This window comes from Monodelphis domestica, chromosome 1 (assembly GCF_027887165.1).
Source record: "Monodelphis domestica isolate mMonDom1 chromosome 1, mMonDom1.pri, whole genome shotgun sequence".
Classification (NCBI taxonomy): domain Eukaryota; kingdom Metazoa; phylum Chordata; class Mammalia; order Didelphimorphia; family Didelphidae; genus Monodelphis; species Monodelphis domestica.
This window is the reverse complement of record NC_077227.1, coordinates 101,409,890-101,436,702: the sequence shown is the minus strand read 5'-3', so window position 1 is coordinate 101,436,702 and position 26,813 is coordinate 101,409,890. Positions and strand designations below refer to the sequence as shown.

The window sequence follows — 26,813 nt, the reverse complement described above, 5'->3', positions numbered from 1 at the left end:
CGAGACAACCTTTCAAAATCTATGGAAAGCAGCTGAAAGCAGTACTTAGAGGGAAATTTATATCCTTGAGTTCATATTATATATTTATATCCTTGAGTTCACAAATTAGGGAGGGCAGAGGTCAATGAATTGGGCATACAGATTAAAAAACTAGAAAGTGAACAAATTAAAAATCCTCAGATGAAAACTAAATTAGAGATCCTAAAAACTAAAGGAGAAAATAATAAAATTGAAAGACAAAGAACTATTGATTTAATAAATAAGACTAGAAGTTGATTCTTTGAAAAAATAAATAAAATAGACAAAGTACTGGTCAATCTAATTTAAAAAAAAGGAAAGAAGAAAACCAAATTGACAGTATCCAAGATGAAAAGGGAGACCTCACCTCTAATGAAGAGGAAATTAAGGCAATCATTAAAAATTATTATGCCCAATTATATGGCAATTTAGGTGATATGGATGAATATCTATGAAATTATAAATTGTCTATATTAACAGAAAAAGAAATAGGACACATAAATAACTCCACATCAGAAAAAGAAATTGAACAAGCCCTCAAAGAACCCCTTAAGAAAAAAATCACCAGGACCAGATGGATTGACAAATGAATTCTATCAAACATTCAAAGAATAACTAATCCAAATATTATACAAACTATTTGAAAGGATAAGCAAAGAAGGAGTTCTACCAAATTCCTTCTATGACACAAATATGGTACTGATTCTAAAGCCAGGCAGGTCAAAAACAGAGAAAGAAAACTATAGGCCAATTTCTCTAATGAACATAGATGCAAACATCTTAAATAAAATACTAGCAAAAAGACACCAGCAAGTGATCATGCGGTTTATTCACTATAATCAGGTGGGATTTATACCAGGAATGCAAGGATGGTTTAATATTGGGAAAACCATACACATAATTGACCATATCAACAAACAAATCAACAAAGTCACATGATTATCTCAATAGATGCAGAAAAAGCCTTTGACTAAATACAACATTCATTCCTTTTGAAAACACTAGAAAGTATAGGAATAGAAGAACCTTTTCTAAAAATAATAAACAGTATATATCTAAAACCATCAGCAAACATCATCTACAATGGGGACAAACTAGAAACCTTCACAATAAGATGAGGAGTGAAACAAGGATGCCCATTATCACCTCTATTATTTTACATTGTACTAGAAACACTAGCAGTAGCAATTAGAGAAGAAAAAGAAATTGAAGGTAATAAAACAGGCAATGAGGAGACCAAGCTATCACTCTTTGAAGAGGATATCATGGTCTACTTAAAGAATCCTAGAGAATCAACCAAAAAGCTAGTGGAAATAATCAACAACTTTAGAAAAGTTGCAGGATACAAAATAAACCCACCTAAGTCATCAGCATTTCTATATATTTCCAATACATCTCAGCAGCAAGAATTAGAAAGAGAAAGTCTATTTAAAATCACCCTAGACAATATAAAATACTTAGGAATCTATCTGCCAAGACAAACCCAGGAACCATATGAACACAACTACAAAACATTTTTCACACAATTAAAACTAGACCTAAATAATTAGAAAAACATTCATTGCTCATGGGCAGGATGAGCTAACATAATAAAAAAGACAATTCTACCCAAACTAATTTACTTATTTAGTGCCCTCCATACCCATTGAACTACCAAAAAACTTTTACTGAATTAGAAAAAACCATAACAAAGTTCATTTGGAAGAACAAAACATCAAAGATATCCAGGGAAATAATGAAAAAAATGTGAAGGAAGGTGGCCTAGTAGTACCAGATCTCAAACTATACTATAAAGCAGTGGTCATCAAAACAATATGGTACTGGCTAAGAGACAGAAAGGAGGATCAGTGGAATAGACTTGGGGTAAGTGACCTGAGCAAGACAATCTATGATAAACCCAAAGATTACAGCTTTGGGGACAAAAATCCATTATTTGATTAAAAACTGCTGGGAAAATTGGAAAACAGTATGGGAGAGATTGGGTTTGGATCAACATCTCACACCCTACACCAAGATACTCAGAATGGATGAATGACTTCAATATAAAGAAGGAAACTATAAATAAATTAGGTGAACACAGAATAGTATACATGTCAGTTCTTTGGGAAAGGAAAGATTTTAAGACTAAGCAAGAGTTAGAAAAAATTACAAAATGTAAAATAAATAATTTTGTTTACATTAAATTTAAAAGGTTTTGTACAAATAAAACCAATGAAACCAACATTAGAAGGAAAGCAACAAATTGGGAAAACACCTTCATAACAAAAACCTCTGACAAATGTCTAATTACTCACATTTAGAAAGAGCTAAATCAATTGTACAAAAAATCAAGCCATTCTCCAATTGATAAATGGGCAAGGGACATGAATAGGCAATTTTCAGTTAAAGAAATCAAAACTATTAATAAGCACATGAAAAAGTGTTCTAAATCTCTTATAATCAGAGAAATGCAAATCAAAACAACTCTAAGGTATCACCTCACACCTAGCAGATTGGCTAATATGACTGCAATGCAAAGTAAAGAATGCTGGAGGGGATGTGGCAAAGTTGGGATATTAATGGATTGCTGGTGGAATTGTGAATTGATCCAACCAATCTGGAAGGTAATTTGGAACTATGCCCAAAGGGTACTAAAAGACTGTCTGCCTTTTGATCCAGCCATAGCACTACTGGGTTTGTATTCCTAAGAGATAATAAGGAAAAAGACTTGTACAAGAATATTCATAGCTGCACTCTTTGTGGTGAAAAAAAAATGGAAAATGAGGGGATGCCTTCCAATTGTGGAATGGCTGAACAAAATGAGGTATATGTTGGTGATGGAATACTATTGTGCTCAAAGGAATAATGAACTGGAGGAATTCCATGTGAATTGGAATGACCTCCAGGAATTGTTGCAGAGTGAGAGGAGCAGAACCAGGAGAACATTATATACAGACTGATACACTGTGGTACAATCATTTGCAATGGACTTCTCCATTAGTGGCAAAGCAGTGATCCAGAACAATTCGGAGGGATTTACCAGAAAGAACACTATTCACATTCAGAGGAAAAACTGTGGGAGTAGAAATACAGAAGAAAAACAACTGTTTGATTACATGGGTCAGTGGGGATATGATTGGGGATGTAGACTCTAAATGATCACCTTAGTGCAAACATCAACAACATGGTATAGGTTTTGATCAAGGACACACTAATACCCAGTGGAATTACGTGTCGGCTACGGGAAGGGGTGGGAGTTGGGGGAGGGAAAGAATATGATTCTTGTACCCAAGGAAAACTGTCCTAAATTGACTAATTAAATAAAAATTTCAAAAAAAAGTGAATGTTAAAAATTGTTGTTACATGAACTTAAGAAAAAATTAAAACATTTCTTTAAAATAGTAGCTATAATAAATTGAATCTTCCAAATTAGTGGATACTAAAATCTAACCAAGTAATTATTCTTTTTTCTAAACATTTGAAGAATAAGCCCCCTTTGAGGCAACTTTCATACTTACTGATTAGCATCAAGCAAAACAACTTTGATATCATTCACTATACACACAGTATCCATTGGTAGGGGATGGAGGTATTGCTCTTGCACACAGAGCTTGCTCTTTACTAAATTGCTTGTTATCTGTAAAATAGAAAATATGTGTTATGGCTGCATTAAAAGTTTAAATCAGAATAATGTTCTTCCTCAAAGCTGGATCCAAACCCTTTATAGAATATATGAAATAAAAGTTCAGGACCCAGTGCCAGCTATGATACTGGCTACTAATACCCTATATAATGCAATGAGTGACTTTAAAAAAAATAATTTAGAGGCTAATACAATGCTTTTAGTAATTTCTTTTCTAGAATGGGTGAAAGGTCAATCATCATTCTCTTCAAACAAATTGCTTATATAATTGTAGATTCTTTATAAGTTCTTCCATGTTAATTTTAAGGCCACAAAGTTTTTCAATTTCTTACCTTACTACAATAAACTGGAAATGTAAACTTTTTTGACAACCCAGCATAATGGTCCGAATGAAAATGTGTCAGGAAATAAGCTGTACAACCCTCTATTGCTCCATATTGAAAGGCATCAACTGTAAAGCCAGTTCCTAAAATAAATTGTAAGTGGAAAAGGTCACATGAGACCCAAGACAATTAAAAAGATATTCAATTTTGAGCGAATTCAGTATTATTATCCTCAGTCCTCCAGCCTATTTCTAATCAATTGTTTTGGTTTACAGAAAGCTGAGCATACTGTAGACAAAGGACAAGGAATAGTGGCCCTTTTGAGCAAATTAAGTCTAATAAGTAGATTGAAAAGTCTGTTGTAAAGCTTTTTTGTTGTTGTTTTTTTTTTGTAAATGTCTGCATCAAATAAAGCAAAGCATTAAGATACTAGTCAATTTTAAAATATACAAATACTTGTCCTTATGGAAATCCTTTACTTCTGGAATAATTGACAAAAGAAAACTATTAAGATCTTGTATCTAATGAGGACTGATGCTATGACAGCAGGCAAAGAAACAATCTCACAAAATTTCCCTAGTGCTTCAATATTAAAGTACAGTGTGAAAATTCTGGGCTGACTCTACAATAAAAACCAATCATGTTAACTTTGTTCTAAAATGAAATGGCTCTATGATGTACACAAAAAGGTAAGGGGGTGTGTGCTTGTATATATGCATACGTGTGTATGTGTGCATATTGTGTGCATATATATATATATATATATGCACACATGCTCAGGGCTAAAATGTAAAGAAAGACTAGCACAATGGCCAAGATCTAGAGCTAAAAGAGCACTTAGAGGCCATACAGTTCAATCTTGTCACTGAAGGATAAGTAAATTGAACTTCAAAGAGGTTGTGACTTACCCAAAGTCACATAGGTAGTAAGAAGTTGAGCCAGGTTAGGAATTAAGTCCTCTGTCTGCATTACCAATGCTCTTTCCATTGCATCATCTTGCCTCCTGTAGGCACACTTTTTTTGGTGGGGGTGGGCAGATGATTTCCGTTATGTTTTTAAGCATGAAATTATTCACTTCAATTATGTAATTCAACTAGCATTTCCCTATTAAAATGGCTATACTTCCTTTTATATGAAAAAAGCAAAGATGAATAGCCAGTCTGATTTAAGAATTTCAGTAATATTATGTATACTATGTTGCAAAAAGAATGGAGAAAGTTCCAACTTTAAGTTTTCACAACATGTCTCCTGAATAAAAGATGTATTCATAAAAGCATACATTGTTTAAAAAAACAGAGGAAGAATGAAGCTCAGAAATGGTATGTGCATATGTGTGGAATTTACTTTAAGTATATATTAGAATATCAACTTACCTGGTATTTTCTTATAGAAGGGACATTTCTTTTTCCTCAATCCTCCTTCAGTAGTAGAAAATGAATCTTGCAACTTTGTTCTCCACCTCTGTGAACCACCTCTAGCTACTTTATTTGTAACTAGTTCTCTGTTATTCATGAGCTCATCAGTTTTTTTCATTTGTGTCTTTTCTACTGTAGATGACTTTCTAAATCTTTTTCTCCTTTGTGACTCTTCATGGGGTGATTCCACAGAGGTTTTAGTTCTATTTAGGTCCTGAATGTCAAGTTCTAAATTACCCAGAGATCCTTCCCTTTTCCTCTTGCTCTGTCCTGAGAGCTTTTCATTAGGACTTTCATTTTTTGTTCTTTTTGAAGCACTTTTCTCTGGTGTTTTCTCTTCCTTTGCTTTGGGAGGTAACCCAAAAAACACACCTATATCCATTTGTTTTAATACCTTAGTAGATGATGGTCTTGTATTAGAGCTAGGAGCACATGGCAGCAATATCTCTGTAGATATATGTGCAGTAGTTTTATTAGGAAAAGTTTCCATCTCTAAAATTGAAGCCTTAGTACTTGGCTTGCTATCCAATTCTTCCTGGCAGAAATTTATTATACGACTATTACTTTTACCATAGAAGGATCTATTTGATTTTTCTACAATTTCACTTTGAGTTGAACACAGAGAAAAAGTCTTTTCTTCCTTGCTTTCCAAGGACTTTGACATTTTACAGTGAAGTAATTGTTGAGAAGCCCGATTGCAAGCAGCTGATTCTTCAATAGGCATATTCCCTCTACTTGATTGGGATGAGAACAATTTTGACTCATCAGGGCCCTCTTTATTGACTTGATAATTAGTAGAATTCAGCTCCTCAGCTAAAGAAGTTGGAAAGCATTTGAAATGATTAGTAGCACATGCTGGCTCACAAAACTTGATCCTCTCATTATTTTGGGAAATAGGTTTAGACAAATCACTTAAACTGTGGGCTATATTCAATTCTTCATCATATTCATTTCGGTTTATGTAACTGTTCATTTTCTGGCAGTTAGGTTCATACTTCTCCTGTAAGGTTCTACAAAGTCTTCTAAACAAGATACAGCTGTCATCCTCATCTTCAATGCCGTAATTTTCAGAGTTTTCAGCAATAAACAGTTCCTTTTGTGAATCTTCTAGTTTCTCCTCTATGTCATAAGTTTCTTCATCACTTTGGAGTGGAGAAAAAGAGATTTCACAGTCACTGAGATCAGCTTCTGGCAGTGGAAGGTTCAAATGTTCTGAGCTATTCTGTCTGTCTAATTCTCCATCAGCAAGAGGCAAACCAGAGCTCTCAAGTCTGTCATTATCAACAAACTCTGTGAACTGCAAAGTCTGTTGGGATTTTGAGCCGTTTGTGGAAAGAGAAATTTTTTTATTGGTTTCAGTTGGAGATTGAAATTTTCTTGGACTCAATGTTATCAACAAGGGATCAGTTGAATCATTTTTTGCATTCTCTGTTTGTTTCTGACATTGAGTCCATCTTTCCTCAAGGCTACAGAGAAAGCCTGATTTAGTATCATTGGAACCAATGAGCTTGCTGTTTGGCATATATGTTGGAGAGCTAAAATGAACATTCCCCGCTCTACTTTGAGCTAGTAGGAAATGAGCATAGCGTGTGTAATGAGAAGGATTTGTAGAAGTACAAAGAAGACCATCAGGACACTCTAAAAAAAATTTTTTTGAGAGAAAAAATTAGGATCAAGTCATAGATAACACTCAATTATATTTGCAATATCAGATACAGTAAAATTTTTCTCCTCACAGATGGCTCACCATTTCTCACCTCTGTACCTTTGCATTGGCCATCTAACTTCTGCTTCAAAGTTCCTCTCAATCAACAAGTATTTATTAAGCCCCAAAGTGTCAGGCATTGTGTTTGGGGGGTTACAAATACAAAGAAAGAAAGAATGCTGGAATAGAGTTGGGCCAGAGCCCTAAGCCAAAGATCTGACTTTTATTTTATCAGCACAAAATACACAAGCCAGAGGTACGCAGACATGCCCAGTTTGTGTGGTCTGAGACATCTAGATTCTATTGATTTTTTAAGCATAGGCAATGATTCAAAAGAGGTTATGAATCGGGCCAGGCATTCAGAACATGAGTTCTGTACAGGGGTCCTGAACAGGGTTGATGAAATGGATTTTTAAAAATAGATTCCAGTGAAAAGAGTTATGACCAAAGCACCTCCCCTCTTTGGTGACTTAGTAATGACAGTGACCATCATCCACTTGTTGCAGCCTCTATGTGGCAAGTTAAGGGAAGTGGTACAAGCATTTTTCATGATCTCAGAAGCTCTAAATTTTATTAATTACTATTTTATTCTAACCCTTCACACCACATCTATTCCTTTCTACTCATAATTAATATTGTATACACAGGTATTTTTAATAATTAGGTCTAATACTTTCTATAAATCACAGTTATAGTTTATTAGCTAAGAAATAATATATGATCATTCAGGCTGATTAATGACATTAAAAGCAATAAATGGCAATTTCCTTTTTAATACCTATTTATAATGAACTTATATGTTAATAGAGATAGTAATAAGTACAAATATATTCAGTGAAAATGCAATAAATATTATATTATATATATGTATATAAATATATATATATATATTTATATACACACACACACACACACACACACACACAAAGTAGTTAAATACAAGGTAATATGGGAAGGGCGATACTAGAGATTAGGAGTTAGAGAGACCAATAAAGATCTCATGTAGATGCTGACACCCAAGCAGCTTCTTAAAAGGAAGAGAAGGGCTCAAAGAGGAAGGAATAAGGAGGAAGTGTATTCTTGGAATGGGAATCTGGTGCAAGGAAATGGAAGTATATGAGTGAGAACAGAGAGAAGGCTAGTTTGGGAGGATCACATTGTGTGTTAGGAGTAAATAATCATGACACCAGAAAGAAATGATTTAGGGCCAGGATGTAAAGTTTAAAAGCTAAACAGGTAAGTTTATATTTCATCCTGGAGCAATAGGAAGTAACTAAAATTGGTGAAAAAAGATAGTCACAAGAATGTGGGCTAGAAATAGAGTAAGTAAAGACTTGCATCAAGACCTGGTAGGAGGCAGTTGCAAATGATCTAGGTGAGAGGTGATGAGGTCCTGAATGGATTTTTAGTTGCTCTTCAAGATGCTGCTCTAACCATCTTCTACTTCAAACCTTTCATGGTTCCCCCCTACATATTCATCAGTGCCATCTCTCCCAAACTACTCAATATATTTGTGTGTACATATACACACATATATGAATAAAAAACTTTGTATATATTTGTACTAATTCATTTTATAATTATTCTGCTTATATTTATAAGTTTATATGCCATATATATTTATAAATACTGTCTCCAACATTAAAAATGTAAACTCCTTGCTAGTAGAGTATCTTTGAGATTTGTATTCTTTGAAGTTGTTTCATTGGTGTGCTGGCAAATATTTAACAATCACATCTCAAAAAAATGTACATAAAACACAAGTATAATCTGCATTATTAACATTTTTTTCCTGCCACTGTAGGTCTAGAAAAATCAACAAAACAATTAGTTAATCCCTGATTTGTAGCCTTTGCTAACTTTCAAAGTATTTCTGTTCACAATGAAAATTTAACAACAGTTTTTGAGAGCTAGCTCCAGACAGTCTCTGGAACATAGAAGGTCCTTAATAAATATTTCTTGATTGCTTCCAAATTTCAATAGTCAAAACAGCAGGAAATTCCTATCCTTATGCTATACAATTCTAATTATAAAAGACAACAGATTCCTAAACAAAAAGATGACAAAATTTTGACAATTTGTGATTTTAAAATACAAGCAATAGTCTATTTTTCCTGTTTAAAAAAAATGTCAGGGAAAATTTCCTTTTTCCTTTCCAATTTTGGCTATAAAGGCTCTTCAAAATTTATGTTCCTCTTTTTTTATATTCCTTCAAGACAGGCGGCATGGAATCATGGATAGAAGTTTAGACTTGGCCTTCAAGGTGACTTAGTTTTAAGTCCTTCCTTGGACAAATACTAACTAGATAAACAACAAAAATGTCACCAATTTTCTGTGTCCCAAGCAACTCTGTAAACAGTAAATTACAAAATGAGTTGCCAATTTGAATATGTAAAAGGAATTTCCCCACAGGAGAGTTCTCCAAACAACTGAGATCACAGGTTATGGCAAAAAAACCAAACAAACAAAAATCCTTCAAAGGGAAAAAATAGATGGTAGCTAAATTCTCATCACTTTTACTACTGAGCTGCTCAACAGGAGGGCAAGAAAGTCAACTAGTATAATTATCTTGTAGAACTGTAGAATATAAAATCAAGTTTAAGAAATTGTCAGTTTTCAGTTTTACTGATCAAAGGATCTGCTATTAGAATATATTCTCCCACAACCATATTTTTGTAATGAAGTTAAACAAAGCTTAAGAAAATAAGAATTTTAACAGGATATTGCTCTAATGCGTAACATTCAGTTATATTCAGAAATTACCTTATATAAATATCTCTGCCTATATTTAGACCTAAATTAGAAATGAAGACTAAGCTTGTAATAAAAATTAGTGTGACAATTAGGTCTTCTCATTCTAGAATAATTGATTCATGAAACTTGGAAAATATTTGTCATATCCCAAACTTAATACAATCGGAATACAGATTTACTAGGAATACTGTAGAAAACTTCTTAGAGGTTCCATCAGAAGGCATCATTCATTATAGCTTAAATTATGTTCAATAGGATCTTCATATCATACATAGTATATTTCATTTGTTATTAGTCTGTTGATTATATGTCACATGCCTTTGGACAAACTAACTTCTATGGTTTTGTTTTTAAAAATGGAGAAAATATTTGCACTATCTACTTCACAAGGTTATCATGATCATATGTAACATTTATATAAAGCAAATTGCAAATCTTGAAATGCTACATAAATACTAGCTATTAGCAGTTACCTTGTCTCCCAGTTAGGATCACAGACTCTTGTCCATAGACCCCTCAGGTAGTCTAGTGAAACCTACTACCAGAATAATGTTTTTAAATGCAAAAAATATATAGGAATACAAAGAAACCCAATCATATTGAAATAGATTTACTAGGGTTTTTTTTAAGTTTACAGATTAGACCCTGGTTTAAGAATTTATATACATTTAGACAAATCTGGAAGGTCATTCCTTATATTTTATAGATGGGAAAACAGATTAAGTTATTTGCTCAAGGTCACATAAATACCAGGGTTGGGACTCTTAGGATTTTGTTATGCCAGTTATATTGCCTCTGTACCTGAAACCTTCTGAGGATCTTCTACATATTTTATTATGATGAATGCATTGTGCACATTTATTGGTTTCAAAGCTAATATAATTATAATTTCTTTAGTGTTTTCATCAAATTTTATGGTAAAGGTGAAGATTTAAAAAAAACAAAACTTCTCACAAAAAGCTTCCTTACAAAATTATTCCTATTTGTACCTTTATTTAGAAGAGTTCCTTTGATAATTGACACTTTTTTGCCCTTCTCAAATCTTTTAAACTGTATTCTTAATATGTTCAAGTTAAAACATTTTCCTCATATTAATTTTCTTTCTTTACTATAACCAGGTAGCTCCTGTCCATCCTGGGGTTCCACTGCCTGATTCATTTTAACTTTCTGATGTAAATCTGGCACATCCCATCATTTTGATGGCTATAGGTCATTTTCCTTCACTGTAAAAGCTTACCTCTTTCAGAAGACTGTGGAGCATCCAAACATTCGGAAACATGCCACCGAGGTGTTTGACCCAGCAATAAAGAAAAAGGCATTTGGCAGCTTGGGCAGTATCCACTGTAAACCGGTTGCTGCTTTGTTGGGGTTAGTTTTTTATTTGTCTTTCCAAATTTTGCTTTTGTAGTTACCTTTCCCTGGGACTGCTGAATATTATCTCCACCACTTAGATTAGGATCAGACACAAGTGTCTGAGAACTTCTTTCTCCTAAACACAATTCATCATTCTTAGATTTTCCCTTAACTTCCACAGTTCTTTTGTTTCTTTGTATTTTACATCTTTTTGATTTGTACTTACTATCTCTTGCCTTTAGAACAGAGTTAGAAGCATCTGAATTTTCCAATTTTGATTTTCTTATGGATTTATATTCCCAGATATCTTCTTCAAATAAGTTTTCTTCTGACATGATAAAACAGTAGTATCATTAAAACAATATAATAAAAAAAGCAAACTTACATGAATTAAGCTCAAACTTTCATAGAAAATTATTGTAATTGCAATTAATGTCCTTTAAAAAGAAAAGAAAAAAAATCCCCTGAAAAAAGCTTAGCTTTAGAAATGAGTACAGTGTATCAATTTCACTGACCTTGGGAAGCCACAAATTTTGCTTCGAAGAAAAATTTGTAGTTTTTATACCACAATAAAATTTTAAAGGTTTCACATATGACTAGTTATTTGTAATCCCTGATTTATTCTGATGGTTAACTTGAGTAGTAAATATGAAAAGTCATATTCCTAAATCTATAAATTAGGACTATTTCCAAGTTCAAGAACTTAAGGAAATTTCAGAATTCCTAGTGAACAACTTTCTCCAAAATTCACTATTCCAACATAGAAATAGTTCTTTAAAAGGGATATCACTCTGTCCCAAATGTGCATAAGTCTAAATTACTCTCAAAACAAAATCATTAAAATTTTCTCCTAGTAACTAGGACAAGAACTGTTCCAAAGAGGAAATAGCCATATCTTCTTGTTTGGAGGTGGGTAAACAAAATGAGGATGCCTTTTAGCAGCAAGAAATCGCACTACTTTTATTCAATGAAGTGGACACAGAACAGATTCGGCTTCCGGGAACAATCCAGCATCTTCCACTGTACAAAGAAACAGACAGAATTCTGAAGTGTGAAATGCCTGGGTTCAGAGATCATATCCCTAACTCCTAGTAAATGAATCTCCAGAGGAGTCTGATTGCGAGGTGGCCACACTCTCCAAGCAAAGGGGAGCCACTTGATACCTTTCTCTAGCACCGCTTACCTACTTAAGAGTAAAGACAGAGGGGGCCCTCTAAGTGCCCAATGGTCAAGGCCTGGTACCATCCCTGTCCCAGGAGTGGGGGAGGGGCAGTGAGCCAGCATCAAGCCTTTTATTTTATCAATCTAGGAACCCGGCCCTCTGGGACCCCCGCCTGGCAGAGATCCCGGGGATATCCACACCTGTGCTTTTAGGGGCCCCTCCTCTCCCCACAGAACTGCAGCTGCATCCTCTCCCCCGCCTGCTTTCCCCACTCTCTCCCCTCAGTTCCCTTCATCTTCCAGCGCGTTCGGCACTAACCTTTCGTTCGTTTCAGCACTTTCCACACCTTGGAGGCCACCGACAGAATTCTTTGCTTATAATTCATGTGTAAGTCTTTTTGTCCACCCCAACTCAAAACGTAACTTCTTCCAATCTACTCACACTCTGATTTTCTTATTTTGTGCTTCTTTTGAGACGGGAACATCTTCCCGCTCCAAGAGCGGTGCCGAATCGGCCTATCTTGAACAAATACAGGGAGGTGGATGGGGGCTTCAGAGAAGAAATACTATTACCCGAGTCCCAAGACTTTGATTTAAGTGCGCATTTCCTTTTAAACCTAAACGTCTGAGATAAATTCATTTACCAAGGGCCTCTTTAGGATTGTATTTCCCGGGCGTTTTGTTCTCGAATCTGCCATTGGGAATACGTAACGTCCAGATGTAGGGAAATTATCTCAAAAAGGTAAAGGGGGAAAAGGGGATACATTAAATTCGTGTTGTGGTGTTTTAAAACGATTAGAAAATTAGTGTTTAAAACTTTAAAATAAAACAAAACGTAGTCCAGAGATGAATTACGCTGCAGTGGGCGAGGCGAATGTGCCGTGCTGAAACCTAAGGGCTTTTTAAGCTTTCTCTCGCTCTCTCTCTCTCTCTCTCTCTCTCTCTCTCTCCCTCCCCCACCTCCTCCACCCCAGGGCCTTAGGGAAGGGATCCTGCCCGCGCAGCCAGGAGAGACGCCGGGAACATGGCGGCCTCTGGAGCCGCGGGCCTCTCGAGCCTGCTGCACGTCCAGACCCCTCTGGAATACGCGCTGCTCGACGCCGTCACCGCGCAGGAGAAAGATAACCTGGTCTACCAGTATCTGCAGAAGGTGGACGGCTGGGAGCAGGACCTGGCCATGCCTGAGTTCCCGGAAGGTGAGGGGACCCTGGGCAGCCCCTCCCCTGCCCCGAGGCGGCGGGGAGTGAGCCAGACGCTGGGGCTGGGTATACCTGGCTCTCTGTTCACTTGATCCCTGTCTTATAGGAGGCGTCTAATAAATGCTCCTTAACTGTCAGATGTCTTTCCACCGGTGCTCCACCCCTCCCCTCGGCTTCTATCAACCCAGGTGTCTATGGATCTCCTTACCCCTGGATATCCTTTGGGTTGTGCTGCTGGGCTTTGTGCTAAAACTCTAGGGAAACAAAGCAAGCCCGAAACAGCCTCTTCCTTCTAGGAGCTTAGAGTCAATGAAAAAGTTACCCGGGACCTCATTTCACGATTTTTGCGCCCCACTAAGTGTGCTCCCACTGCTCTACAACTCACTCAGGGGTGCTTCCACTGTTATGCATCTTACTGAGTACAGCCAGAGCTCTTGCACCCAGTTGAGGGGTACGCCCACTGAATCTCATACTTCAGAAACGCCCATTTTGAAGGTTCCATTCTTGGAGATAAGGCACCCACTGCTGTTCCACGAAGCCCCTCTTTGGCCCTTCCTAACAGAGTGAGCGGAGAACTGAGAGATCATACATTGTTAATAAACTGAAAGTGGTTAAGCTCAGTTATCATAGTCTGGGAGGCTGGGGACCTTGCCTTTCCCTTGACCAAATGGCCCTCTTGTTGCCTGGCAATGATAGAATACTCTTAATAACCCTCTTCTTACCTAGAGCAGGGCCTGCTTTTCTTTGAGGAAGCCCTACTGGGTTTTTCACAAAGAAAGTTAAAGTCATATACTCAGGTTATAGATCTAAAAGTCAACAAATATCTTTAGTTTTTACTATGTTGCCAGGCACTGTGCTAAAACACTGAGGATTTAAAGAAAGCCTGAAGCATCTCCTGCTCTCAAGCTTACGATCTATAAACTAGATAGAACCAGATACCCATCCTCATATTTTACAGATGAAGAAACTGAAGCATAGAGGTTAAATGATTTGCCTAGTGTCACAGAGCTAGCTAGTTAGCATGAGTCAGAATTTGAAGGCATGTCTTGAGATTCCAATTTTAATGCTCTGTTATATCATGCTGCTTTTCAGTTCTACTTAAAAATGGACATTATAGAAGATACAGATTTCTTTTGTTTTATAGAAATTCTACTGTAACATGTACTGCTTAAAATAAATGAACCATTGGCAGGAGTTTGGAATTTTTTAATGATGACTTATTTTGTTGTAATGGTATTTGACTTCTAAAATACCATACCACTAAAGGCCATTGTTTGGTGCATGGCTTCTGAGGGTCAAGGGAAGCTGAGATTTATTACAAATTGTCCTTTTTTGTTTAAATTTCCCTTGGCTTCACATTATTTTTCTTGCTATAGATAAATATTTCAACATTGTACAATACTAAATTTTAGTAGGACACCCTTTGAAATAAAGTAAGATAGATAGCCTATCAAAGAAAATATACACAGTCTGTGTCCATGTTTGCCACAGATATATTATACCCAGAATACAAAAGCGTCTGATCATGATGAACAGAATATTAAAGCATTTTCTGTCTTGATTTGTTATTTTTTAAATTGATTTTGTAACATATAAATACTTTACCAATAAGAAAAGCTATAAGCAATAAATGAATGTCAGAAATAGTATGGTTCCTTTTGGCCCTTTTTTGGAAAAAGTTGGGACTTAACTAACTCATGATCTTATACAAATAAGCTATAAGAAAGACATTATGTCTTTGAGAAAAAAGGGACTAGACTTGGTGCCAGGAGACCTGGGTTCGAATTCTGCCTCTGATCTATAACTATATTAGTTTCCTCATCTGTAAAAAGAGTTCAATAATTGACATTTATATAATACTTTAAGGTTTACAAATTGCTTTGTATATAGTCTTCTATCTGTTCTTCACAGCAGCCTCTTTTAGAAGGCACTCCAAGGAATATCCCTCTTTAAAGGATGGTGTTTGTTATATCCATTGATACTTCTTTTTTTAAATTTTCTTAAGTTGTTGTAGTATATAATTCTAACTTGTATAAAGTTTTTCAGAATAGGAATTCAGTAATTGTTAAGGTCCCAAAACATTTAATTGCCTCATGTATGAGGTATTGTGCTAGATATCTAGGGCACAAAGACAGAAAGAAAAACAAATAAGGAAACCCCCAAAGATCAGCAACTATAGGTGTAAATTCAAGGTGAATAAGAAGAAAAAAAGCACTAAAGAATCAAGAAGAACTTCAGAGGAGAGATCACACTTGAAACCCAGAGGAAGTCAAAGGATTTTGAAATATAGAGAAGAGAAGGGAGTATATTCTAAGCATGAGATAGCCTTAAATGCTAGGCTGAAGAGTTGTTATTTCTGTGGGCAGTGGAATGTATGAACACTTTTGAGTAAAAAATCAAATCAGTGCTTTAAGATGAGCATAAGAGGTGATAATTGCCTATATTTGGGTAAGGGTAGTGGAAGTTGAGTGGAAGGTATAGATTTCAGAAATATGAAGACTTGGCAACTGATTGGGTTGGGGCAATGGAGAGAGGAATGGCATCATGAGTTAAAGTAACTGGAAAGATGATGATAACCTTTCAACCAGTCTGTAAACATTTTTAAGACCTTCAGCCTTCTAAACACTGTGTTAAGTTCTAAAGATACAAATATATAAAAAATGAAATTATCTTAATCTTGAGGAGCCTATATTTTTAACATAGAAAACAGACAAGGGCATGTACATCCTTGAATATATGTGCTTATATGTATATATACTTATACATACATACACAGAATATAGTTAAATGATATTTTGGGAGGGAGGACACTAGCCATTAGAAAGATTAGAAAAGAAGACTTAATGATGGTTGAGGTATGCTTTGAGGGAAGAAAAGTATTATTTGACTCACGTGAAGAAAGAGAGCAGTCTAGGTGTGAAGAACACAGGAAAGGCCAGTTTGGTTAGGTTGAACTGTACAGAAAGAGGAGTAATAGTGAGATTGGTACCAGACATTAAAAAAGTTTAAAGAAGGAGTGGGTTTAAATAAAATATAAATGCATTCCATTTTTAGACATACTGAGCTTGAGTTGCATTTGTAATATCCAGCAGGAAGTTGGCAGTGCAAGTTTTGAATTTAGGGGAGACATTAAGATTTGGGAGTCAAGAAAACCAAGGACCAAGACAGGGTCCTTGGGGAACATAATATCAGAGACACAACTAGGAGGCTGACCTTGACCAAAGGGGCCACCTCTATCCCAAAAAATTTAGCAAAGTGGAAAGGATCAGAAAAGATAGTGGGGAACTCGAAGCTCACTGGCTCACTTTGATTCTCTCAGTAAAAGGTAAAGTAATCTGCTGAGAAGAATTAGTGAAGTTAGAGCATTAATTCCTATTAAGGAATAAAGAAGTTAAAGAGAGGAAAAGGTTTGGAATTGCCACTTTCTGGAGTTGATGGAATCAAGGAAGATTGAAAGGACATATGTGCTGCAGAGACAGGCCAGTGGAAATTAATATGAATTTCTAGTGAACCCATTGGCATAGCTGTACAACTTCCTTCAGGAGCATCCAGTGACATAATCACCCAGGGTTAAGGGTAGGCATGGTGAAAGTGATAAGAGGAAGGGATTCAAAGGTTGAAGTTAATATATTGAACTAGTAAGCTTCAGAATTGAAATTAGAGAGAGGAAAATTAGGAAAGAGATGATGGGTTGGGTGAACTGAATGAGGCAGAGGGACATCATGATGAAAGTAAAGAGGGAGATTTAGTAGTTAAGCAAAAGAAGAAAGAAGGATAGGCCATTAGGATGAGAATGGGAAATTTCAGAGTGCAGGGTATTAGAAAGCATGATTGCTATTCTATCAGCATCTACTTGCATATAAACTTAAAAGGTCAGTGATTTCTTCGGTGTCGGTGTTCATACTACTGTATAGATCGAACTCCTTGACACCTTAATAATTCACAGTTGTGACCAACAACATGACCATGACCCTATCTAAGTTGTTAGGGTCATCTAAGAAGACCATAAACTCAATTGTAATTTAGAACATGGATTGTTCTGGACTCAAAAGCTAAAAAATTTCAGTATGGCAGATTCTGCTCAACTCTCTTCCTGGACAGAATAATTTGAGAAACCAATTAACACGTTGGAGTAGGACTTTATTTGAGTTAGCAATTTAACAACTACTAAAAAATTGTTACTCTGATACTCTGTAATCTTTATGTTTATTATCTATATAGCAAAACCTTTTTAATAGAGCAATGTTAAGCTTTTCAGTCTAGATTAAATTATCTTGAATCTAAATTAGTGGAATACAAATTCAATCAGGCATTACTGTTTTTGAAGACAAGGGAATGAATTTTTGCTGGATGTATTAATACTAGAAATTTGGCTTTTTCCAGAAGACTTAACATCTTTGGTCCCTATTTCTAGTGATGATTGAATCTTCTCTCAAATTGATGGGTATATTGAAACAGGAGGACAAGTTGACATATGACTTGCCACTTCTAAGTCCTGCCTTTTACAATTGCAATCTTTTCCCTCTTTGAAGGCTAATCTGCTCATTAATGTTGCTTGTTCCAAATCTTTGTTGATATTATCCACTATCTTCCACATAATTCTTTGTCAAGGCATTCATTATTTTACTCAATCTTTCTTTTTATCCTATCACCTACCTTTAGTTTTGGGGATTTAGTATATCCTTGGATGTCATGTCTTAAGACCCTGGCTTCCTAGCTTGTCAATCCTTTCTTCTCCCAAAGGCCTTTAGACTTATTCAGCCAGGAATAGTGCTAATTTTATCTTAGATCTAAACATCATCTGATTCTTGCTCTTTTTCCTCTATTATTTTGAACTTTGAAACTTTCTACCTTCATCAAAATTTTCTTTTTCTGGATTGAGAGCCAGACCTAGAGATGGGAGGTCCTAGGTTCAAATATGGCCTCAGCCACTTTCTAGCTGTATGATCCTGGGCAAGTCACTTGACCCCCATTGCCTAGCCCTTACCACTCTTCTGCCTTGGAGCCAGTACACAGTATTGACTACAAGACGGAAGGTAAGGGTTTAAAAAAATTTTTTTTCTTTTTTTTCTTATTGCCTCATGCCTAAGCCTATTATTCTTCCTCATCATTATGTATGATCCTACACCTCATTGCTTTCCCAGTTAATCCTGCTTGTTATGATCTCACTATATTTTCCTCACAATCTTACCCCTATGACCACCCAATATACACTATCCTTTGTCCTTGAATCTTTCATCTTTCTTTCACATTCACACTGTCCCTATACTTAAATCTGGGTTTCCCTACCTCCAGCCTTCTCAGCTACTATACCCATCACATAGGTATTGTTACTGGATCCACATGTTTTCTGTCTCAACTGGATTCTCACTGTGGTACTGAACTACTTTTATTCTTCTCTAATTGACTCCCTTATTTTACTCTTGGAGGTGAATAATTAAAACTTTTCTTTATCTCATTAAACCTTTACCATATGACTTTCCCTTCTTTTTTCTGTAGAAAGCTCTGACGCTTGCTTTACTGAAAGAACCAATTAGTTGACAACAATTTATTAATCAATTTGCCAGACACTGCTAGGTAAGTGCTAGTTGTAGACAAAAATGAAACAACCCCTGTCCTTATAGAGATTTAAGTTCTCTTGTGGGAAACAACAGACATTTTTTATATATTTCTTGGCAACAAAAACTTTTTAATCAAAAGCATTTATTATGGATGCCTGTTCTGTATAGGGGCTTAGTATACAAAATCAGAAGTCAAACTCGAATAGCCTACATTCTTGCACATATATAGTTAAGTATAAAACCCATAAAAGTCTATAAACGCATGCTCAATTGAGTCATCTTTTAAAGTTTTTGGCTTGTACCACAGTTACTAATTTTTTTTATTTTTTTTCTTTACAGTTTTAGTTGAATTATCCATTATTATAGTTAAATAATTAAAATTCTTTTATATTAATTACAGGACTAGAATGGCTGAATACAGAGGGTTCCATTTCTATCTACAAGGATCTTTGTGGAAAAGTAGTTGTTCTGGATTTCTTCACTTACTGCTGCATCAACTGCATCCACTTGTTGCCTGATCTTAATGCATTAGAACACAAGTACACTGATAAAGGTATTGTACTTTAGTTAGCTACTAACAGAATTTCCTGGCAAGCATAAAGGAAGTATAGCTGAGTCACTTCTCTATGGGTGACTAAACATTTGGCAAGACTTCAATGATTCTAAAAATAATTTCTTATCTCTGCTAAAGAGAACTTCATATATTCTTTCAAATTATCACAAAGGGTTAAATTTAGTTACTATGATCTGACTAATCAGAGAACCAACATTTAAAATATCATCTTATCCTGCCTTATAATTATAAAATGGTTTATTTTGTAATTATACGTCAGGATATGTTATATTGTGTTTCTACTATATATCTAAATGTATTTTTAAAAAATATTTTAAGTTAAACCATATAACCAGCATTCATAATTTTTTATTCTTTACTACATTATGGTACAGTTTTGAATTCAGTGTTACTGCTATCTGTTTAAATATAATATGACATGGACTAAAATATTCTACAAAGTACTATAATAGTTACCTTTTCTTTGGTTACAGCTACATATAAAATTTGTTTCGCATAACCCACTATGTCCAGTGTGGTGATCTGCCCCTGGCATGTGAATAGATATTAAGCAATATGTGGAATATTTGAGGAAACCTCACAGAATGGAGTAAAGGGAGAATGATTAGTAGGAAAGTTGAAGGGAATGTACCAAAAGGAAAAGTAGCAAGTACAATAAAACTTTATTAATTGAATTACTTAGGCAATATGGAGTTGCAATTTATTATTTTTTTTAACGACCAATAATGCAAAGGATATTGGACTCTAGTTAGAAAGCTGAGTTCCCCTTTTGGCTGTGCTACTAACCTTGTGACATCTAAAATGGGGGTTAGATTGGATGATTTCTAAGGTCCCTTCTAGTTCTAAAAATCGGTTATTCTTTAGGTGATGTAACTTTAAACTTTCTAAGGCAATTCAGAATTTTATCATACTCTAAGGATCACCTTTATGATTACCTAGTAAACAATATTATAGATTTCAAAGATATAAGAAATTATGCCCCTTTTCACTTGAACCTAGAATATTGCCTAGAAGATGTTTATTTTAAACCACTAATTTCAGATTTTTTTTTCCCTTTACTACAATCTTGATTGATAAATACATAATTGAGAACAAAAAATTCTAATTTATTTTTAATGGAGCTCCCCTTTTCCTTCTGGATCAAAACCAAATTTCCAACAAAAGTTTGGCATTTAAAGCCCTTTGCAACCTGGCTATAACTTTTCAAAGCTTTTACATTATTCTAATTTGCCACTTGCATATTCAAATTGACCATATTGCTGTTCCTTACACTCAGCAGTTCATCTTCTATCTCTGTACTTTTGCATAGGCTGTCCCTTAGGCTCCCTGTTTGTTCCTTATACCTGGAATGTACCCTTTCCTTATTTCTGCCTCTTAGAATCCCTAATTTAGTTAAAGGTTTAATTCATATACCACCTTATATATGAGACCTTTTCCAACCCCCCCTTTAGTTACTAGTACTTCCCCTTCTAAATTACCTCATGTTTATTTTGAACATATTTTATACATGTATGTACGTGTTTCCCTAAAGTAATGCAAGTTCCTTGAGGACTAGGACTGTTTCACTTGTTCCAGATATGTAGCAGTTTTTTAATAAAGTCTTTTTGATTAATTAATTGGTTCCCAATAGTTTTCAGTTTAACTGAAGGAGAAAAAGAAAGAAAGGAGTTTATTGACAGTGTAAGACTAAAGAAAGCATTGTCTGTGGGGGGATGGGAAGTAAAATTTACATAGAAACGAATGGCATCTTTTAATTTTAGAGGAAAAAAAGAGAGGATTGGCAGAAATAATTAGAAACTGCTTATATATTGGTTATCAATTTGGAATATGTAGCCATGTCTATTCTTTGCCAAGATAGGTTCCTTGGTGAATTTTTGCTCCCCAGGTAATTTATACTTAAAGTTTATTTAAAACATTTCTTAATCCTTCATGTGTTAAAGTAACAATATTATTTGACCATCCAAGGAATTCATTTCATACTATAATTTTAAAAAATCCTTACCGTATGTCCTAGAATTAATACTAAGTATTGGTTCCAAGACAGAAGAACAGTAAGGACTAGGCAAGTGAGGTCAAGTGTTTTGCCCAGGGACACATAGCAAGGAAATGTTTGAATCCAAATTTGAACTCAGGACTTCCTATTTCCAGACAAAAGAAGATACTGGTCAATATTAGAGAGATTATGAAAGGGCAGGCATGGGAATGTTTTGTTGATGGAGATAATCTGTATGATGATTCTGGAACTCAATCTGGATATGAAAATAAAGTGACTAAAATGTACATCCTCGGAAATTCCACTGGTAGTCATATACCCCAGAGAAGTCACTGAGATAAAGAAAGGCCCCATATATACAAAAATATTTATTGCATCATTTTTTGTGGTAGCAAAGAACTGCAAACCGCAGTTGAATTGGAGAATGTCTAAATAAATTGTGTATTGGATTATTTCTGTGCTATAAGAAACAAACATGATGAATCTAGAAAATAATGCAAAAACTGGCATGAATTGATGACAAAGTGAAGTAAATAGAGCTAAGAAGATATACACAATGACTACAACAATGTAAATGAAAAGAACAAACATAGAATGATTGAATATGAATGTTGCGAAATGATAAAATACAAGCTTGACCCCCAAGAAGAGACGTGAAAATACACTTTCTTTTGTTTTCTTTATAAAGGTGAGGGATCTGTAATTGTGGATTATGTTGCATATAACACCAGATTTTTTTGGATATATTGGTGAATTTTGCTGATTTTTTTCCTCTTCATCTTTTAAAAAAAGTTATAAGGGATAGTGTTCTAGAAGTAGAGGGAAGGGATACAGAAAGAAATCTAGTAAAAATAAATGATACAATAAAGTCTTTATTGAGAACTCAGCAGATGTTAAGACATTTTACAAATGCCTTTTCTCTCAGTGTTTCAGCAAACATTTATGGAAAAACTAGCATGCACCTATCCTTTGCTAAGTGATAAATAAACAAAGATTAAGCTAGACACTAATTCCCTGGATTTAGAGAGTTTATAATCCAGAAGAGAGAAGACAAAAGCATGTGAGAATGACAAACACATTCAAGTATATTTCTTGAATAGGCGATGGAGGGCTATTGTTTTTGAGAACTATTCTTCCTGATGTATATATTTGATCCTATTACGTTATTACATTTTGATAATTTTGTATGGAAGTAATTGTTCAGGCTTAGATACCATATTTTAGGATGTACATCAATAATTTGTAAAGTTTCCATAGGATCAGAATTGTAAATAACTTCAAGTTTGTGCCATAGGAGAATTGGTTGAAGTAAATGGATTTTCAGGATCGAGAAGAGCTGAGTGATTGTAGCTAGAAGTGTGATACCTATCTTCAAGTGTTTGAAAGTTTGTCATGTAGAATTAAGATTAGACTTGTTCTGCTTGGCCTTAATAAGTCATTACCATTTGCGGATGGAGAAGAAAAATCAACATTGCTTTAGTTCTCCATTACCATTGAGCTTCCTACCCCAAATAGGACCAGTGTATCAAATATCTGCTAGTCTTCTCACTTACAAGATCCTCCCAGAACCAAGCCTTAGCTAAGTACTAGGCCTGAGGCACCAGTTCTACCAGGAGACAAGTACAACCTAATATATAGTAGTAGTAGTAGTAGCAGTCTCTCGGTAACCGAGGATGACGATTGTCTTTGTGCGTTTTCATCTATGGTGTATAGATGAGTGTGCACAAAGACACTTGTGTGTGAAGGAGATTTAAGTGGAAAAGTCAATGCAAAGAGACAGTCCCACTCTCTCGGCGTTGGAAGCCTGGGTCCAGTGGCACGAAAAGTCGTTACACCTGGACACTTCCTCAGCTGCATTGGATGGCCTTGTTGTCCTTTGTGCTCCAACACGCCCTAAGCACTCCACAGTGCTTTGCTGCGTCGCCTTCTCAGCCGTTGAACCTTCTTGTTGGTTTCTTCCGTCTGTTCGGCCGAAGCAGTCTTCACATGCTGGGTGAGCAAAGCCCTGGTTCACCAGGGGTCGACGACCCAATGGCTACCGTCACAAGGTTTGGCTGGCCTGTCAAAGCCGTTGCCCGGGGTGTGGCCGCTGCCACATGCTAGCAGCTACTGGGAGCCACAAGTGAGAGCTGGGTGTCAGGTGAGGGTCAGAGGCTGGAGAGCTGCCCTAGGAGGGCACGACAAGCCCTCCACACCAGAGATACTACCCCTCCCTGAACACCCCATATACCTCTTCACAAACCATCTTAGAATGAAACATAAACTGATGCAGAATATGAGTTCATCAATTTCCTGGGGTGCCTATTACTATTTATTTCCTATCTCTGATGGCCATTCATTCCCAGTATTTGAGAGAGAATCCAGTGACAGTCTTCCTATCATCACAGCACCCACAATAGGTGGGAACTGAAGTTGAATGATACTTCTCCATCCTAATACTAGCAAATTTCCCCTTTATTTGCTAAGGGATTGTGATTGAGAATCAATGGCTACCTGGGGAAAATTTCCTTTTTATAATACTATCCACTCCATCCTCATCAGTCCTACCCTCCCCAAATTCTGGGCTGTTTTAAAGTCCCCACCCCTCTTTCCATTGTATCCTGTTCTAAATAAATTTCCCTTTATCTTAGGTATCATAATCTTTCCATCTTGCACTTATAGAAAAGTGACTTTCCCCAAAATACAATATATACTAGACCACCCTCTATAGTACCATATGTACTTTCTAATATACTTTGATACATAGATCCAGGTTGAATGACCAACTTTTGTTCTTCACTGCTATTTCTAGATCATCATTCTGCTATTGTCACTTAGCAACTTCTCTCAAGCTATGTCACTTTATCCAGATCTGTTCCTAATTATCTGCCAACCCTCAGGTCGTTCTCTTAAAGAGTTCAGATCCTGGATTGTAGTGTTCCTCTCTGCCCTAACACCTGCCCTGATATTGGGAGCATTTAATATATGTAGGTTGACTTCCAGTCAATATTTCAGTAACATGGCATGAGACCTAAAATGCTTATAATTGGAAAGTATACTAGTTCTATTTCTAATGATGATAAAAATTATAAATTTATATTAACAGAAGCAAAATATACTTCATGTTTTCATATGTAATTTTAATGAATTTTTACTAAACAAAATTTGCTTCTCTGGATGAAACTGCCTCTTCATATCATTATCTGATGTGACTTTGTTCTTTGGTAGTGCTATTTCTGTTCTTGAAGTGGCATTCCCCAAGCTATTTAAAATTCCAGTGGTTCAGTTCATGGTATCAGTAAGCCAAAAATGGTCAGCTGTGTGAGAAAGTACTTACTACTTCAAAAATAGCCTGAACAAGTATTAACTTTATAACTAACCTCCTTTCTTTATAAAACAAAGCTTTAAAGCTGTATATATAGTATCATAATGAATGATAATCATTTTTATAGTGACAGTAAAAGTTAATGATGAATATTAAGAGGCCTACTAGATACCAAGTAAAAGATGAATTATTGTATTGAATAGTTCTAGAGTTGAAAGATTTTTTTAAATTGCATGCACCATTGCTCTAATTCATAATTTAACACATTTACATCAAATTGTCCTACACCTACTTTTCTTATGCTATCTATTCACCAAAAAAAAAAATTGTGCACAATAAGGATACAAAAATCTATAGGATTACCTAATTTACAAAATTAGCATGTCAGCCATTGCTAGAGGAAAAAATGGTTTATTAAATTCAGTTTATTGTTTTATAAGAGCAAAAATCTTTTGGGAAATAAGTTAGAAACTGCCTTTTTTCGAAAAGACTTGCTAAGTGGGTATATCAATGAATAATCAGATTGGTTAGATTTAGCAACATATAACCAAACACAACTTGCAGTTTGTTTGGGAAGAACAATTAATTACTAAATTAACAATAAAAATGAGTGCTGTGGAATAAAAGTTGAGTGACTAATGCTGAATAATTATTTTTCTAATTGCTGAATAAATACAGATATCATCATAGAGTAATCCAACATGACAAATATTTTTTAATGTATAAAACAAAATATAGCTTTCTATATTAAATTTAATACATTTCCAAAATAGTTTTTTATGTGGGGAGAAGGCAAAGATTTAAACAATGAAAGTCCGTTCCCTAGAGTTCAAGTGTGAACAAATGCTGAGGTACTAAGGGCTCCTTTTCAGGACCTGTTATAAGTTAGTGAGTGGTTAGAAAAGCCCTCAACAAGTCTCACTAAATCAGAAAATTGGATGATACGTTGCCATTTCTTCTCTGACTCATTGTTTTTATCTTTGTAATCTGTTTCTCCTTCCCTCTGCCATTTGTAGTTAAAGGAAAAAAAAAAGAATTATTTTTCTAATAATTGTTGTTTCATCTACAGAAAAGAAGATAGAACAATAGTGATAGCACCTGTATTTCCTTGCCTCTTTTTTTTACTACTCTTTTTCGTTTGCTACTTCTATAACAACCTAATTTGGGAGAAACAACTTCATAGGCCTATCAGTTCCCAGACCCTTCTTTTCCAAAATCAATTTATCTCCAATTTATGAATGAAAAGTCAATTCATTGTGTAGAATAATACTTAAAAGTAAATTTTTAAGGATCATATTTATTCTTTGTTTTCTTAAACTGTTACATGCCATTTTATTTTTTACAGCTCTGAAACAGATATATAAAATAGAAAAGTTAAAATGTTATATAAAATTTAACCAGCTTACAGAAAACTTTAAATTGTCAGTACAATTGAAATCCAATGTATTGTGATAGTAAAGGATTAGGAAAAAAAAGTAGATGCCCATTTACTAGCAAATAATTAAACATATTTTGTTAAACAAATAACAGTATTACTGTAGAGTAAGAAATGCTGAATATCAGTATGGAGAAAGCAGAGCTAAAAAGCAATGTACACAATGACTACAACAATATAAACAGAAAGAACAACCACTAGAAAATCAAAAGTGAATGTTGAAAAATTATACAGAAAACAAGCATGACTTGAAAACATATATACAAGATATACCCCATCTCCTGGCTGTACATTGCACATTTTTTAAAATGACTTTTTCAGTATATTGAAGAGTTCTGCAAAATATTTTTTCTTGTTTTAAAAACAATTTTGTCTTACAAACTATTTGTTATGGAA

General features: G+C 35.1%; 2 protein-coding genes across 9 annotated transcripts in view; one reads left to right on the top strand and one right to left on the bottom strand.

The window, feature by feature from the left end:
* DCLRE1A (DNA cross-link repair 1A) overlaps nt 1-12,810 on the bottom strand; it is a 30,474-nt gene extending 17,664 nt beyond the window's left edge. The window contains exons 1-6 of one of the 4 annotated variants that reach the window (XM_056803761.1): nt 12,671-12,810; nt 11,417-12,210; nt 11,075-11,326; nt 5,337-7,016; nt 3,973-4,106; nt 3,516-3,634 (exon numbers count right to left, since the gene is read on the bottom strand). In XM_056803761.1, the coding sequence (XP_056659739.1) occupies nt 3,516-3,634; nt 3,973-4,106; nt 5,337-7,016; nt 11,075-11,326; nt 11,417-11,525 (2,294 nt within the window). In that variant the 5' untranslated portion in view covers nt 11,526-12,210; nt 12,671-12,810. The other 3 variants (XM_016424308.2, XM_056803766.1, XM_016424314.2) reach the window with 3 other exon arrangements.
* Nucleotides 12,621-26,813, top strand: part of NHLRC2 (NHL repeat containing 2) — a 74,751-nt gene continuing 60,558 nt past the window's right edge. For 4 of the 5 annotated variants that reach the window (XM_056803776.1, XM_056803778.1, XM_056803773.1 and 1 more), the window contains exons 1-3: nt 12,959-13,093; nt 13,326-13,547; nt 19,512-19,664. In XM_056803776.1, the coding sequence (XP_056659754.1) occupies nt 13,376-13,547; nt 19,512-19,664 (325 nt within the window). In that variant the 5' untranslated portion in view covers nt 12,959-13,093; nt 13,326-13,375. Of the gene's footprint in view, nt 12,740-12,958; nt 13,094-13,325; nt 13,548-19,511; nt 19,665-26,813 lie in introns of those variants that run through there. The other variant, XM_056803772.1, reaches the window with a different exon arrangement.